At 32.1% G+C, this 18301-nt stretch overlaps 1 protein-coding gene across 2 annotated transcripts; it reads right to left on the bottom strand.

The window, feature by feature from the left end:
- Nucleotides 1-1878: 1878 nt before the first annotated feature.
- LOC129809410 (protein takeout) lies at nucleotides 1879-18259 on the bottom strand. 2 transcript variants are annotated; one of them, XM_055859224.1, is made up of 4 exons: nucleotides 18026-18259; nucleotides 16427-17748; nucleotides 15392-15484; nucleotides 1879-2622 (listed from the first exon to the last, which is right to left on the bottom strand). In XM_055859224.1, the coding sequence occupies exons 2-4, from the start codon at nucleotides 16488-16490 to the stop codon at nucleotides 2030-2032; spliced, it is 750 nt and encodes a 249-aa protein (XP_055715199.1). In that variant the 5' UTR covers nucleotides 16491-17748; nucleotides 18026-18259; the 3' UTR covers nucleotides 1879-2029. The 2 variants fall into 2 exon arrangements, with proteins under 2 accessions (XP_055715199.1, XP_055715195.1); XM_055859220.1 differs by lacking the exons at nucleotides 1879-2622; nucleotides 15392-15484 and having other exon boundaries at nucleotides 16489-17748; nucleotides 18026-18230.
- Nucleotides 18260-18301: the final 42 nt, after the last annotated feature.

Here is an 18301-nt window from a genome sequence, read left to right as displayed (position 1 = left end):
AAACATTTTTTTACTGTGTAGTTAAGGGGTATCCCATCCCATAGGACACCTCAACAATTTTTTTTGTTTACGTTTTTGCATATTCTGGAAAGGTTTTAGTGTATTACATCTCTTCAAAAGTATTCTTCAAAAAGATCGATTTGTGCTTTTAAGGACTTTTACAAAATGAGAAACGAAAAGGAACATTTGTAGTATTTAATGTTAGCGCAATTTTGAAGAGATATAAGTGATGGAATTCCGTAAAAAAACATTTTAGAGATTTAAATCGTCTTCTTGTTCTAAAGATGATTTTGAAAATTTCGAAATAGGGATTTCGAAATAGGGCTAGGTTTCTGCCATAAAATTGTAAAACTTGTCATGTTAACTTTGTAAAAGTAATTTTTTCAAAGATTACACAGCCAATGAAGAAGCATTTCTGCCGTTTGGCTTCGGAGGCTGGTTAACAACGCTAAGACGGTGGCAGACGCATGGTATGGGGGGAAATGTAGAGATTGAATAAATTTATTATTACTATTATATTATTATTTATTCTTCGAAATATTAATTAGATTGTAATTGTGAGTTTCCTAGTGGAAGAAAATTTTCCGATAACAATTGAAGAGATTATTATGACCAACGCACAATAACTTTTCTTTGTAAACATGTTTTCAAAATTTCCTATGAGAGAGAGCGAGATGACTAGTTCTCTATTTCATTCACTCTTATTAAAATGTCAAGAACATATTTACAAAACAAAATTTATTGTGCGTTGAACATTAAAATGTTGGAAAATAATAATTCGATCGTATTTTGCTATTTTTCGAAAAGCTTGGATGTGTTTAACTCTTTCGTCTCTTTTGGGACTCTGAGTACCCAAAGCAGCATATGAATATTCAGTGAAAAAAGTGTTTTTCAATTATTCAGAACTGAGAAAAATTCAATTCTTTTGGATGATTACAAACTATAAGGATGTCCAAATGTAAGATATTTTTTGTAGGACCTCAATTAATTCCTGAGCTTAGATATTTTTGATTAAAAAATTGTGAAATTGGCTTGCAGCATATGCTGCGGTCCGGAAAGAGTTAAAAACTAGCTACATAGGTACCACATTTTTCACTGAAAGGAATAAAAGGAACTATATAAATGTGACTATATTTCTCCTGTTATATTGCGATAAAGATTCTTTTCTGAATCTGGATTGATGACAGGTGATGAAAAATATCTCTAATACAACAATAACGGAAAAGGTCCTGCAAAAAATAGCCAAGCTTGTGGCAAAAGTTAATTAGCAATCATTAAAAACCTTTCCCAAGAATGCAAAATGTTTTAATTTTAAAGGATTTTGGAGCCAAGAGAGAATCAAGTTTAATAAAAAGTGAAGACACTTCTAAAGTGCTAAATTAGTTGTTGTACTCGTACTTTTGGTCTCTTACAGACTTTCCAACACAGTTTCAATAGTTACTAAAACAACAAAACATTTGTTAAAAACTATCTTTTCCAAAAGTAGTTTTACTGGTCTCTTATGAAAATCCGAAATATGTTGATACCCCTTCGTAAAACACAGATAATATTAAATTGAAAGTACGCAAGAATATCTGTCGCTAGAAATTCAAATATTTTAAAGTTTTCTTAATTAGATTTCTCATCAGATTAAATAAATTGATTACTAAGTGTAAGAAGTGGATGAAGTGCAGGAAGTGCTGTATTTCAGCATTTTTGAGAGTGTTGCGAAGTTTTGGAAGTGCGAAGGGCTATTCCCTATAAAGTGGAAGTACCTGGAAGTGGTGTACACATTTTCACCCTAATATCTCCCCCTTGAAAAAAATTTTTTGATAAAAAAAAGTAAAAAAAATATATATTATTGATAGCATTGCTGATAATATTGAATAAACTATCATATTAATTTAGCGACTTTATTGACATACTTCAAACAAGCACAGTATATACAAAAGAATATCCTTACAAAATATTTTTTCTACTTTCTACTAAACCAAAAATTTATTTTGTCTTTTATTACAACTAAAAAACAAAGTTATTGATCCCCCCAGGGTCACTCGTCGAGGAGGAATATTTTATTCATTGGTACTTTGGTGAATATTTTATTGGTAACATCCTTGAAGACGTAACTAAAGGTATCTTCATAGCCCCCTTTGAGTTCATTGAAGATCAACTCCCAATTCTCATTCATAAATCTATTCATATTTTCACCCAGCACTTTGTCACCATTGAAGAGATTCTCAAAGTGGAGGTAAACCCGTTTTGGCAGCAATTTTATGTGGTATTCCTTGAATCGTATGTACACCTCGCCTTTCTTCTTGATGGGCTCCCCAATGAGTTCATGTACAGTCTTCAGGCCCACCATCGTAATATTTGCCTTGCCCTTCCCCGTAATTGGCAACAGCAGAATTCGTCCGTCCATCGTGTAATCACCCACAAAATCCACTCTTGGTGTCAGACCATCGCATCGGAGGATGTAATTATTGAGATCCGGATTGTACTTAGTCAGCCGGGTTTCCGAGATACCAGACAGGTGGATATTCTTAAAGTCCTGCTTCAGATTAATGGGAGAATTCTTGCCTTGTTGAATGGTTAGAGAATTGATGGCCAATGGATCAATTGAAGGTATACCAAAGTCCGGCAATCCTGCAGAAGAAATAATACCTACATTGAGCAACATACTTATCTCTTTCCCATAAAATTACACACACTTAATTCATAGAAAAACATTGTAAAATATGGTATTTAACATCCACCGGGCAATTTATCATTACAGAGTGGCAAGAGGAAAAATGTTTTATATATTGTAATAAAAAAAAATCTAATCAATTTTCCAAAGGGCGGCAGTGTTTGGATGAATAGAAAGTACATTTCAATGGCATGCGAGAGCTCAATAATTTTTCTAATGCAAAAAGGAGGATATGACCAAGAGTTGAAAAAGTACCCAATTTTTGTACCTCTACCAATACATTACACAACATTTTGGAGTGGCTTAAAAGTAGAGTTTCTTCACCCAAAAACGCAAGCATCTTCAGCAATTTTCATTGCAACACCCATTCTTCACGAAAGTTCACTCACAAATGGTCGCAACTAGTGATGCTTGTCCTTGCAAATAAATTGTTATGTGCTCTTTCTCCATCATTATATTTTATCACACTCAACACCAGCAATAATCTGTACAACTGACACACTCATCATTACCTAATAATATTCCTTTAATTATGACTACAACTTTTTCCCTCGCATTGCAATGTGTATAATGCAAAGCTGCTATAAATACTCTTTTTCATTAACTAAATATCAAGACATGCCAACGTCTTTAAATATTCCGGGATTCATATCATCCAGGAAGTTCTTACATAAAGGATTATTCTCTAACATAATATACTTGCACTCTGTGACTCTAAAAAATTTCCCAAGACTTGTACAGCGAGATGCAAGAGAAAAAAGCTATTGATAATCTTGTTAAACCTCATAGGAAGGGTGATTCTTTAGGTTTGTTTAGAAACTTATATCGTTGGTTGGATCAGCAAGTGTTATCTGCATTTGCTTTGCATCAGTATCTTGAAAATAACGCAAATTAAAATGAAAAGCACACAACATATAGTTGCTCACCCAACCGACGATATTCCGAAGGAAAAAGGTTTGTCACGCAGCCAATTTGGACGTTAAAGAGATGTTCTTTTCCCAATTTGATATTTTTTTTACTAAATAGAAAAGAAAATGTTTATTTTTTAACAATATCCATTAACCGCAGGTTTAACAAAACTGCTCCTGTTATGAAACATTTTGGCGATTTTTTTTAGCAAACAAGTGACAAACCTTTCTTTCAAGGGATTTTGAAAAATCAAACTTTTCAGAAATTTTCAAATTTTAGAGAGCTTAATCTTATATAATATCCTTAGACCAATCTTAGAAATTTAGAAATTTTTTGATGAAAGATCGATATTTTAATTATTTTTACAAGGCCTAGTAAAAGAAAAAACACAATGGTTTATTGGATGAGAGATACACTGAGAGAAATCCGAAAAAGTTAAAATAACATTACGGAAATGTTAATTTTACCCTGCAGTATTGATCCAAAATCGGTGTAAATATTACCCTTTTTAGGTGTATTGGGGGTTAAAGTTACCCTTTTTCATGTTAATTTTACCCTTAAAAAGGCGTAAAATTAACATTAAAAAATGTTGATATATTTTTACACCTAAAAAGTGTTAAAGTTATGAGGAAAAAAAGTTAATCGCACCCTCTTTTTTCTAAATGTAGAAATGGATAAGCATCTACCTATTATAATCCTTATGAAATCTGTTTCATGTGATAAAAATTGTTCTGATCATTTGAAAGACAAAAATAGTCTAATATTTGAAAGAAATCCACTAAATAAAATTGTCACTTTTATCCAGTATTTTGTTTTATTATTGTAAACGTAATTCATCGTAAAACTTTATGTGTATTTTGCTTTGTAATAAATCCTAAGAGCGGTGCCAGCCAACATTCTGAAAGCTAAAATCCCGAATGGTCAGAATAATAAAAGAGTCGAAATTAATTGGAAGATGACGTGTGGAATAATTTTTCAAAACACAGAAAATTTCTATTTACATCCAACAAGCGCGAGCGCAATCATGGGAGTAGCTATGACACTTTTAAGAATTCTGGATTTTAGCTTTCGGGATTTTAACCAGGACCCCACTGAGAGTACATCCTATATATACCATGGCCTTTACAAGTTTCAGGTTTATTTAGTGAAGATTTATTCAGACCATTAAAATAGGTTCAATTGACCCATAATTCGGTCTTCAAACTTAAGGTTTAGCCATAAGGCTTGATATATCTAATTTCTTACAAGTTAAGTTTTTTTTTTGAAAATTTGTTCTTAAGATTGTACATTAAGTACATTATTCACTGAATTTTGAAAAAGAATTAAAATTTCTTGTTATTAAAAATTTTAAAATTTTTGGGTATCGGACTAAATCTTAAGTCTGAAACTCTTGTTATGCATTACTCATTCCTATTGTTATATCGGTTCTATCTTAACCGCCAAGACGGCCTGAAGGCGTGGTATATACTCCACAGATAATGTGTATACTATAGGTGCACTAAAGGGTGACTTCAAAGAGGAAAAAATGTCACTAATTTCAGGATGTTCTACATGATGATACAAGAAAGTTTTTTTTCGGACTATAATGATCGAACGCTATTTAGAGGTAGCTCAACGACCTAGAGAGTATTTGAGCCACCTCTAAACAGCGTCCAATCACATAGTGCATCTGTGATAAGGTGAAATGGGATAATTCCTAATAATTTATAATTCGGAATTTTGAAATTTCCTCATAGTTTTAAGATAGAGGGTAGAGAAAAAAGAACCACAAAGAAGTAAAAGCAAGGACACTTCCTGTTTTTTTTTTCTTTTGCCTATCTGAACTGAAACAGTGATCCCGACTTAGAAATTATTACGAATTACTCCATTTAATCCTACATTTAGCATTGCTTTATAATAAAGGTAACTATTCTTCAGACTTTTGATCAATGGCACTCTGATCTGTGTTCTGAACTCTTTATACCAAAACTGTTTTTTGTAAATATGCCTCAATTGGTGTGGCTCAAAGTGGCTGATTTTTTATGAGAAAAACATTTTTGGTAAGAAAATTAGCAGATAAGGTTGAAAAGGCCGCAAAGAAAAAACAATTGCCTAGTAAATAATTCAAAACTGTCAGAAATTCAGTTTTGATCAGTAAAAAATACATTTTTGTTAGTATAATAGGTATAATACGTTCGACATACCTCTTGAATATTATCAGGAAGATTTCATGAAATCAAAATTCAAAACTTGATTTTGAATACAAATTTTGTGACATAACCGGAGATAAGGTAAGGGAAGTATGTATCGGCCAGTTAAGAAAAATACTCCATAATTCGCTTAAAATAAATGATCTAAACCAGTTTTTGACATTCTAAAATATGCCAATTGGAACTCCAGTATTACATTTATCTATATATCAACATTTGATTTCTTACTATTTAGAGAAATTAGTTAAAAAAAATGGTAAAATTGCAATCATGCACTGCGCATATTGCATCGGCCATATAAAAGCAGATGAGGAAGATATCGGCCAGGAGTGTAGCAGGCATCGGCCGGAAAATAAAACCCAAAAAAAATATCATAAATTTGAATATTTTTCTAATTGATCACGTTGTACTCGAAGAAACACTCTCTGACATCCACCCCTTACCAGAACCCAACCATCAGGACCACTTTTTAGCACTTTCCAGAGAGATTTTTGGTGAAGGTTGTCTGCATCTTCTCATTTTCACCATATTTTTGATCCAATCCTGGATTTCGGACTTAAGGATAAGAAATCAAGTTTCGGCTTGATTCACGATCCTTCGGTTCACAAGCTTACGTAGTACAAGCTTACCAGTGATTTCCCTTTTGAATGCCTTCCGGAAAGTTTATCATTCAGGATCATTCTGGACACTCCATACTTTGCAATCATTTTCAAGAAGATTCTCGTGCCGTCATGACATCCAGCACATTTTTCAATCTTTTCTCTGATATTGCAGTTTCTAAAAGACCTCCTTCAAGATGTTTAACATTGATAAAATGCGAAATTCACACTGAGGAAATCCTTTTTCACAACAAAAACATTACCGACATAACCTCAACTGCACGCGAAAATGACATCGAAATGCGATGAAAAATGGCCGGTGAGCTTTGTACTTGGAACAAAACGTACTTCCTCTCAATTAACAAATTAATTCTAATTATGCGTAGCGAGACAATTAAAAAGTGTTCTGATACTAAAAGTAGAATAATTGAGTAGTATTTTTTACATTCAGACATTTTCGTAAATAATTTAAATAAGGTATAATTCCTTATTTTGTGTCACTGAAATTCTAGTATAAAATCATAAGAATTTGAGAAATGGCTACTTTTTGATTAAGACTCTGACACAGTGATTCAATTAATTAGATGAATATTTATATTTTGTTAAAAAGTCGACGAAAAACTTAATTCAGAAGATCATATATGAACAAACGTAATATATTTTGTATTAGATAATTGGTAAAACGTAGTTAGTAATTTTTAAATATTCATTTTTGTCTTGGTGGCCGATATCTTCTACAAGCTGGCCGATACAAGGTACATGGCCGATATATACTTCTCTTACCTTACTGTTTTATTATATTTCTACAAAATTCTCTGTCTAAATTTGCTCTTTTATTATTCTACAATGTTTCGAGGATTTTCCTCTTCATCTCGTATTGAATTCACAGGAAAAATCACGTAACATGTGAGAAATGTTTACATTGCACTTGGACTGACACAGAATGATTCTGTGTCAGTCATTTAAATTGAATGGTGATTTCAAAGTTCCTGACCTGTGATCTTTAAGATTCCCATTCAATTGAAATAACTGACACAGAATCATTCTGTGAATAGTGATCTCTGATCTCTAAGTTCTTGATTTTTTATGTAGCCCAAATGCACAGTAATCATTTTCTCCCACCTATACGTGATATTACCTGTGAATTTGATACCTAATAGAGGATAACAATCCTTGAAACTTTGTAGAAGAATTAAAATATAAAAAATCAGGCTATAATTTTTTCAAAATCAAAATTTCCTGATCTGAAAAGTGTGTCGGAGCTATAAAAAAATATAAAAAATGATAAAGCCCTTAAAATAAAATCAAAAATGACAAAATGGTTCATAATGGCTTTAGCACACCTTTTAGATCAGGAAAATTTCATGAAGTCGAAATTCGAATCCCTTTCATTCTCACGTATTTTGCATAAGACTATCTCATTCTTTCGCATACCAAATTCGATTGATCTAAATTAAATTTGGAGTGATGATTAAAAGAAGAAGAGTGCGAGGGATTGAGATAGACATATGCAAAGCATGTGAAAAAGAAAAGGATTGGAATTTCGACTTCATGAAATTTTCCTGATCTAAAGGTGTGCCGGAGCCATAAATTCTTTACTTTACCTAAGGATAGAATAGTGCACTATTTTTATGCATTTTTATGATTTCCGTTTTATATTTTGACTAAATTTCATTTTCACTCATCATTTGTACACCCTATCTAATGCAACTTTTTTCAATAATGCATTTTTTTAATACTCTCAATAATTTACTGGACAATTTCAAGATTTATGACACCACAAAAATCAAGTATGATAACCACCCTCCAAGAGGAAACCTCAGTGTCACCGTGAAATGCTTTATATTAATTTATAATATAGGGGAAACTGGGGCACCACCAAACACAGGAATAGCAACAAACACTGCGATTTTTTAATCAGATATTCAACTTCAAAGGACAAGGTTTATAGAAATTTGTAGGTATATTATAGGGATGCTTATCCACTGACGAAATGATCGAGATAGTCCAAGTAGTTTAGAAATAAAAATTAGTGTTTGGTGCTACCTCATGTTTGGTGGTGCCCCAGTTTCCCCTATATTTTTTGAAAAAAATAAAATCGATGTTTCTAAAAAAAAACTTTACTAAATTTATGGAAGTATAATATGTTTTTGAAAGGTCTCCAATCGTAAGGACATAAAAAATAAACAACGAAATATATTAAATAAAAATTAGATAATAATGTCTTGGTTGGAAACGAAAAAGAGAAAGAAACTCTGATACGGAAGCTTTCGATGTGGTAAATGAAAATAATGATTTCTATAATTGGTTTCCAAAAATGTTTGTTTGATACACTGAAAGAGATACATATTGTATTACATTGGATTACGTGCACACCTTGAGAAGAGACTTTAATTAAAATGTAATAGCTCGTAAACAGCTATAAATTTATAAATTTAAATGAGAGTTTTGAGGCATAGTGTCAAATACGCACAACAAGAAAAAAACGAAGCCAATAATAATTTACAAAATATCATAGAACAATTGCAACAGAATGGTGTAAGCCAGGACTAAAATGATAATTTTTTTCGATGGTATCGACTATCGATTCTAAAAATTTTAAATGATATAAGTTACAGATACTATCGATTCCATAGTATCGAAAAGTCATCATTCCATCCCTGATTTTTAAACTGCAATAAAATTAATGATAATTTTGTTTAAAATTTAATGTGTAAAAAATTGAAATTTGGCCATTAAAAAACAAAAAAAAAATGTTCTCGTCAAATTCATATTTAGTCAGTGAACAAATAAGATTTTTTACTAATTAAAACACTTAAAAGGTCTAAGCTAAGCGATTTTTTTGTAAACAAAATTTGTCTAAATACTGACCACAAATGTTTAGTTTTATTCCATTTTGTAACGGCTCTTATTTATAGAAGCTATTGAACAAAATCGAACAAAAAACTGTTTATAAAATTGAAACTAAAACTACGACCTAATTATCTGGTTCAATAAATTTTTGTGCCTGACCTTTTTCAGAATCAGGGATATTATAAATCGTATATCCTGTGAATGCGATCGCGCTTGGAAATGGTTAACTGAATTGCGCCAACACAGTAGCTGTGATTATGAAAGAAATTATAAGTAATAACTATGATCTCTCGTAATAATTTGTAACTTTAAAAGTGGTGTTTTTCCATTCCTCATCTCCCTGTGTCAGTGCACTGAGTCTGACCACGAGGAATCTCTTTTCTCTCGCTTTTTTAAAAGTTCATTATCTTCGTCAGTGTTGTCCACATAAATTACAATATTTTTCCTGAACAGATCACTGAATTCAAAGCACTCTTAAAATTGATCTTGGAACAACTCAGGGATGCTTAAGAATTAATTTTTGGTCTGGTCATTCAATCGTAATCTGAAAGGTCGTTTGGAAATTTATCACTTCCCAAGGCAGTAATGAATAACTTTCCAGAAAATTTTCATCTCAATTTTGAAATAAAGAATTTTGGGCAATTTCAGTTATTGAATGAACATTCAATAAATTATCTGTTAATGGTTTATTTCCTGAGTTAAACCAGTTTCCCTTTCGATCATATAATATTTCAAAATACCTAATAAATTTTACTAATTTCACATATAAATCACTGCATGTGCCTTTTAAAATTTCAATTTTCCCATTGAATTTTTGCAAATAAACTATATGTCAATAGAATATGTAAATCCTTGATCATTTTCTAAACTAAGCTGAAAGCATTATTAAAATTTTTGACTAAACCTTGAATATTAATGACATTATTTTAATTTATTGTAAATGCAACAACATTCGCCAATTTAGGCAGATTCTTTCGAAAACACTTGAAGGATTTTTCCTGCTCCAGTAAATTTTCATGTCTTCATACAAAATTAACACATTTTGCAATGCATGTGTGCAAATAACATTAACAAATCTCACATCATCATCAACCTTCAACTTGACTCTTTTTTGCTTGCTTCTTTTTGCTCTTCGATGCCCCGAGAGAGCTACAACCAAATAGAAGTGCGGGACGCGATTCACTCACTTCTCTTTTTATTGTTATTCCATTTATGCTGATCTTTCTTACGTTTATTGCTCCAACTCCAAAAAGAGAGTAATACATAATTTTTAAATTTTACGTCAGCTATCATATTTCAAGATTTTCAGAAAGAGATATATTTTACACTTTTTTCAGAAACTGAGCTAAGGGCTGGCTAAACGATGAGAGATATCAACTTGGTATCTTGAAATTAAAATTATTAAACTTTCAAGTAAAATTATGATTCTCTAGCTCTTACTCCCTCCATAAATATATTTTTTTGAGTTTAAATAAAAAATACTTCTATTCTTTTCCCTTTTCACCATCTTCGAGAGCTATCTTCTTTTTTCGTTGTTCTTTTTTCACTGTAGTAGAATTTAAATATTCTTTAAAAGGCCTTGAAATTATCGGCAAAGTCATAAGAGAATCTATATATTAAATACAAAAAAAAAGAAAAAAATTAATTTTGGTTTCACTCAGACTACAATTTATTAATTATCAAAATACTTATTAGCATTCTCGATCTAATAGGTAGGTGATTTTGTATTCTACTAGAGTAGCACAGAATATTACGAAGTCTACCTCATCATTTAACACTTCTAAAAACTATCACAAGTCACCATAAGAATGAAGAATTCTCTCTTACAAAAACTATCCCTAAATGACGAGGTGCTCGAATAGCCAGATCCGTCGAAAAAAGGCACTACTGGTGCTAATTCAAATGGGAACACCTGTAAGGGGTTGGGTTAATTAAGGGATTACATGGGTCAATAGGTTTAAAAAACAGCATATTTTCTTCAAATATATTTTTCAACAAAATCAAAAAGATGTGTAATGGAAGTTTTCAAGTGTCTGAATCCCATATCAGGTAAGGCCGTCTAAAGACGGTCATCATCAAAATCACATTTAGGGTCAAATGAACACCTCTTCGACAGGGAACCCCTTTTGGCACTTTTGTCAAAATTTGGAAATTTATTTATTCTATCTAATAAAATGTAAGTTAATATGACGTTTTCTCATTAATCTACGTTTTTCCATTAAAAAGTGCTCAAATGTTGTATTTTATATGGTACAGAGTGGTGTCAATAGGTCCTGACACGAGTTCTTAAAGTGTCAATAGCTGCTGCGCTTACAACATTTCTATTAATTAAAAATTGCTTTTGTTCATTTCGTTATAATCTTACTGACATTTCTTCTGAAAGTAAATTGAAATTTAAATGCAGTAAAAGTGTGTTTTCGATAAGAGCTTTGGCACTTGGTAACTGTTAGATGGTTAAGTATATAAAAATACAACTAAACGATATTTTGTGACATTTTTGTTTATAAATTTTAAAATTCCAGCCGTTCGGGCATGAAATTCAGAGATCTTTTTTGAAAAAAAGACATACTTTACGGGGTAGATACGATTACTTAAAAAACAAATTATATTTTCTATTAACTTATGAGTTAAATTCGTACTTGGATGAAAGATTTTTTGTTTGCTTGATTTAAATTCATTTTACAATACAAAACGTGGTGTAAAGCATAAAAATGGTAATTTTTGTATAAGATTTTCCCAAAAATACAATTTTATTTTATTTTTTCAAAAATCTTTCGTCTAGTACGAGTTAACTTATAAACTGATAGGAAATATTTTGTTTCTTGACTTCTGTTTTATTTACTTTGGGTCATCGTGACTATACTGCAATATAAGTTTTTTCCAAACAGGCCTCCGAAAATATATTCAAACGACTAAGTTTTTAAATGGAAATCTTGAAAAATATAGCCCTAATAAATTAGCTTAATTAAATATAATAGCTCAATTAAAATAAAAAAAAGTATTATGTTAAATAAAAATATAGAAAATATAGTGACTTCCAGTCTTTTTGACCCACGTAACCCCTTAAAGGAATATCGGAAAAAAAATAAAATGATTGAATCCTGATCCAGAGTGTATGCGAAGTCTGAAAGCTTCCACTACTTTGATATGCCTAGCCTAGTCTAAGAGCTTGAATTAAATTATTATTTTTAACATTTTGGAAAATATAAGATGATTTATGTTGTTTTTTTGGTCTTCGTCACCCACGCAACCCCTTAATACTGCCAAAGAATGATGCCATATTAATATAATTTTCTAAGAACATTAAATTAGTGAAATGATTTTTAATTTTTTAAGTTAAAAAAAAACTTTAAAAGGGCCCATTTAATATCCAATTCGGATAAGATATAACATATTCTAGCTGGAAATTAATCGTAAATTAAAAGTCTATTCCAATGGCGATTAATTGAGCAGTATTTCATTAAATTTGGTAACTAAAAAAATGATATTGGAACTGTAAGTATTTAAGACATTAAGTATTCAAATAATACTGAAATTATTGTGGGAATGTTGAAAAAGAGAAAATAAAGAGGATTAGAGTTTTACCACGATCATCTTTATTTATTTTTACTGATAAATAAATTAGAATTTTAAAGAAAATTTTCTGTATTTTACCGACAATTGCCATTTTTTTATTTGGGAATAGGGGAGACGGGTCAGAATTTTCAGGGTTTCGTTGGAGCGAAAAAATTTTTCAGACTGGTTTTCAACCTAAACAGCCGTTGTAGTGCTAGCACCATTTACAAGGACAAATAAATTACAACATATTTTCAAGACCATGTATCAATCTTAAAATTTATTACAAGCTTTGGTGTCTTTGAAATAAACTAAAAATCTAATTCATTCAAACCTAAACTAATTTAAATAAATAAATAAATCCGTAAGCTTCTAAATTCTGTTTACGGTCCCAAATTCACTTCAATAAAATGTCAAACGCACAATAACTTTTGTTTGTAAACATGTTTTCAAAATTTCTCATGAGAGGGAGCGAGATGACTGGATCTAGATCTCACTCATTCTCATTGACATGTCAATAATATGTTTACTAAACAAAAGTTATTGTGCGCTGTGCAAAACTTTTCAACTATTTAATATACAAATAATCGAATACAATACCAGAGAATATAAAAAAAATCTTTAAACAAACGCAGGGTAAAGTACTTTTCGCCACCTTAAGCTTTAATTGCCTCGTAAATTTTGAAATTATTATTACATATGAAATTTTTCTTTGCGTGGGGAGACTGAGCAGTAGTAAATATGGGGTAGCACAAAACAGTGATATATTTATGTATACACTACTCGTATCTATAAATTCATATAGACCTCGTCCACGTCGTCCACTGAAGTCTAACATTTAACTTCATTTAAAAAAAAAATCAGTGCTTACATTTAACCTGTGTTTACTGCTGCCCCAGTTTCGCCCATTAATTTTGAAAAAAAAATGAATCAAACAGCAAATATTTCAATGAATAAATTGGGAGGGATTGTTGATGTTTACTCTAAATAAATAGTGATTTGCTTAATCTTCATTGTAAGACAACCTATAAAATCACACTGTCTAATTCCACTCCTGGCTGAGATTTAAAATCTCTATAACTTTGAAAATAATTATCTTTCAAGTGTAATATTCACAGGGAAAGTAGAGGGTATAAAAAAGTATCCAAAATTCGAATAAAACAATTTTTGTAAAAAATCGAGTTGTTCGATTTATATTCTGAGTCGTCGATATTCACTTTTTAGTGAATATATACTCACTTTTAGGTAAATATGTGAGTAGTGAGTATTTTTATGTTTCTCCATACAAAAAAGTGAATATGTGAATACAGACCAATTTTTTAGCTCAGTTATTACCCCCTTGACTCCTGGCTAATTTTGACCAAGTTCCCCCTATCAAGGAGGCCGAGGCAGAATTATCTAGGGGTAGAATTAGACAGTCAGTGGGATGTTTTAGTTTGCCTTAGAAGGAATATTGAACAAATTATTATTTATTTATAAAAACATCCCTCCCCATGTTCATTGAGATATTTATTATAAGCATAGAAAAATATCATTTGCTGCCTAATTGTGCCCGGTATTCCCTATATTATATAGGCAGGGTAAGCGTGCCAAATTTCGGCATAGTTGCATGCAAGCGCCAAAGTCACAAGTTCAAAATGTAATATTTTTCATATAAATTGATTTTTTTTATTAATTTTTCTTAAGGAGTGTTACTTGGAACCTTGTAGACAGTTTATCGTCTTCATTTTCTCCAAAATCATTTTAAATCCATTTTAAAATGAATAAAAATGTAGATATAGCTTTGATGGCCTATTTCGGCCACCTTCATTCTTATAGTTCCTTGCCCTTCCGGAATCCTTCCAAAGACCTTTTAACATCTTTTCGTTTATCGAAGTTACATTTTTTGTTATTTTATTGCATAGTATAATCTCTATAATATGCAAAACTAAAAATTCATGGAAATTTGAAGAATAAAAATGTGGCCGGAATTGCAAGCTGGCCGGAATTTGGTACACTTAATCTAGTTGTTTCAATTTTTCATCTCACAATTTTTTTAGTTCAATCGCATTCTTTGATTGGCTGGAGTTTTAAAGCTTTCTAATAGCAAACCAATCAGAGAACGCGTTCGGACTGAAATATTTTATAAGAATAAATATAATATTTAGTTTAATATAGATAATGCCTTACCAAGATTTATTTTTTATTATCAAATATTAAACAAAATTCAGAATAAATTTATTTTAAGCATAATTTTTGTGTCTTGAAAATTCAATTATGGCACTGATATTTTAGATTTTAAGATTACTGAATATACCAGCAAGCTCATAAAAATTGCGCTACCGAGGAAAAATTAATGGAAATATTGAGAATTCGAGCACACTGCGAATTTCCCTTTGCCATTGTTTTTTTTTTACTTTTGACCAGAGAAAAATTAATGTACATACTCAACATGGAATGCATTGAGAGTGTCAGACGTTACTTTTTCTCGTAAAGCTCTACACTTTTTCTCATATTATTGCATTTATTTGCTTTTTAAATGGTCTTTGCTCACACCTCACGTTGCTTGATCGTGGTCATTATGTCTCAAACGCAATATTTAATAGATATGGGCGGAAAAGAAATTGCAATTTTATATTTACCATTTTTCATCTGTGGCAGAACATCTGTGACGGCCTGCAGGAGACACTGTCCCAATTTGGGGTCATTCCTTCGGCATCTCTTAAATCCATCCGCTGGCAAAAAAAAATATATTACTGAATTATTCTCTCCTCATCGATAGACTGACGAAATTTTGTAATATTATAAAGTGACCAATTGACACAGAAAAAAATACAAGAGTTAAAGAAATTTGACGATTGGTCAAAATGCGTTGTCGTCAGTTTTTTTTTCTTAACATTCTGTTTTTTTTGATTTCATACATTTCATGTTTATATAGGAGGTGAAAAATGAAAATATAAATTATTATTGAATTTAATGGAGTTTTGACCGACTTTTTAGCAATCCAGCAGATTATGTCATCAGTTCTCCACATGAAATTGCAACCCAAGGAGATCAAAATCTTTTTTTTGCACACCCTATCTCCTCTCTCACTCTCTCTCTATCTGGTCTCTTGCAAGTCTCAAAACCAGAAGTTGCAATTTAATAAATTACTTTCAATTTTCTCTAATTATCGGCTCAAACGAAAAATCTAACAACTTCTCTGGAGTGCAATAAAGAAACCAAATAAAAATTTAAATAAGACCAATTTTTCCTCACTTTTTCCATCACTCTTCCATTGCCTTGCATGAAATCTTGCAAAGACGAAGGAATTTTTATTCCAACGATGATATTGGCTTTTCCAACATCATCATCTCTTCTTTTTTTTGCCTTATCCGCATCTCTTGGCTATGCGATGATGATTTACTTTCACTTTCCGCGTTGAATGTTAGTAGATCAAAAAAGGTGAACCGCGCGCGAACATACCGATGCTAAGGGGTTAAAATGGTATAAATTTGTTCATTAAATACACGAAAAATCTTCCATTGCGGGATCAGAGAGTCGGAGAGATGGAGAAAGATCAAATTAACAACTTTCACAGAACGCCTATCTATTCACAAATATTTAATTGTTGAGAGAAATGGTGATTTAGGAAAAAAAAAACTGTTAAAGGTGTAATAAAGAAAATGTTCACTTACGCAACTCTTTGCCCAGTGTTAATCCAATTACTGTTAACAAAAATAAACTGTTTGATTTATGCATATTTTCTTCCTGTTATCTCCTCTATTTTATCAATTTCTAATCTTTCACAATTTTAAACACTTAAACACTTTTAAACTGAAATTATCTCACGACAGTCTTCGTCTTTGGTCACAGACGATGTGCAATGTATATATATTTTTTTTTTAAAAAAGAGAAATAAACTATCACTTTTACTCTCAACTCTCGATATGCGATTATTGGTTGATTGGACACAAAATTATTCACACTCACACCTCTTTCAGGTTTCGGAACGCTCCTCCGTGGTCAGATGGCCTTTGCAGACTGTTCTCCCACAAAGGCTGCCTGCGCTATTTATATGGGACTCGATGCTGATCAACAATACACGCAATTCATTCACAGCATTGCCCCAAACAATCCTCCCAAAGCAATGTTTTCAACCTTAGCACATTGGCGAGCTTTCTGAGGTATTTAGCTAGTCTATGCACTTTCCTTGTCCACCTCACACATCAAACAAACAAGCATCAAATGTGTGAAATTCCACCGGAAAAATAATTCCCTCCTCAACTCAGCTCCTCAGCTTCAAGTTTCAAGTCAAGGCTCCCTGGGGTAAGTTCATGAATTTTTCTTTTAAAAATTCATTCAAAGTTTCTCTCCTCCTCGCCCTGGCGGCATTTCTACTACAACAATTGGAGTATTTTTGCCACATAAATTAGGATCTCTTGCAAGTATTTCACTGACTGTATGCTCTCGCAGGTACTTTGAAATTCCACCACAGATTTCACACAAACTCTCACCCTGGTCATTTGCTAATCTCGGCACAGGCTGAAGTTTCTCATTCACCTGGTATTTGTGCAGACATTTATGACCTACACCAAATTTATTCCGATTCTTCTTGCGATACCGCAAACGATTTGACGCACTCATGCATTCATCTGGATTTCTCTCTCTGAACTCACACAGCTCATACACTGTATCAATGTCCAGTTCACTGTCCAGAATTGCATTATCTGACCAATCTTCCGAGCTCTGGTATGAGGAAGAGGCCCTTCTTGAACTCCTTTTGAATCTCCTCTCACGAATATCCTCATACAGCTGCCTCTGTTCTGTGAAATTTTTCCCACTACAGCCCCTCATTCTCCCATCATCATCCTCTTGGTGATTCAATTTTATAAAATCACTTTGATAGGATTGCTTGTCGTCCAGGTGCTGGCAATTGCTCTTTGATTTCGAGCAGTAACACCCATTGCGACTAGTTGCATAATATATACCGGATTTGTTGAGAAACGGCGGTAGATACCTGAAAATGAAATATCTAACTATGGACCGTCCATCGTTGCCCCCGTTGTCCCCTAAGCCAATATCTAAGCCCGAGAAGGGATATTAAAAAAAAAACTTCAGGAGTTGGGTCTTCTTCCCGGAACTTTTATGAAAGCAAAGGCAACAATACTAAAATTGTTCATGTTTCTCTACAAAATTCAAGTGAAAAATTAAAAGTGTGAAATTCCCTGCACCCTTTCTGTATACCATTGTGGGGCACCCCGTAGAATGTCAAAGAAGGCTCAAAGAGTACTTACAGACTGTCCAAACATGTCTTCAATAATTTCTCCATAGATAAGGCTTCTTGAGGCACAGAATGCACATTGGATCTTCGAGTACACTCTCGAGCAGCACATTTCTTAGAATCACAAGACATTATTGGAGAAAATTCACGAAAATTCTTTGTTGTTTTTCATAAACAATATATTTCCACCAAAACAAACCATTCAGCTAACTTCGGGTCTTTTTCGGACAATTTACTCGGCCTCAATGAGCAACTCAAACGCCAAGTAGGCGTACTAAAAATATCCCAT

Source organism: Phlebotomus papatasi, chromosome 1 (genome assembly GCF_024763615.1).
Source record: "Phlebotomus papatasi isolate M1 chromosome 1, Ppap_2.1, whole genome shotgun sequence".
Classification (NCBI taxonomy): domain Eukaryota; kingdom Metazoa; phylum Arthropoda; class Insecta; order Diptera; family Psychodidae; genus Phlebotomus; species Phlebotomus papatasi.
This window is presented reverse-complemented; position numbering and strand designations above follow the sequence as displayed.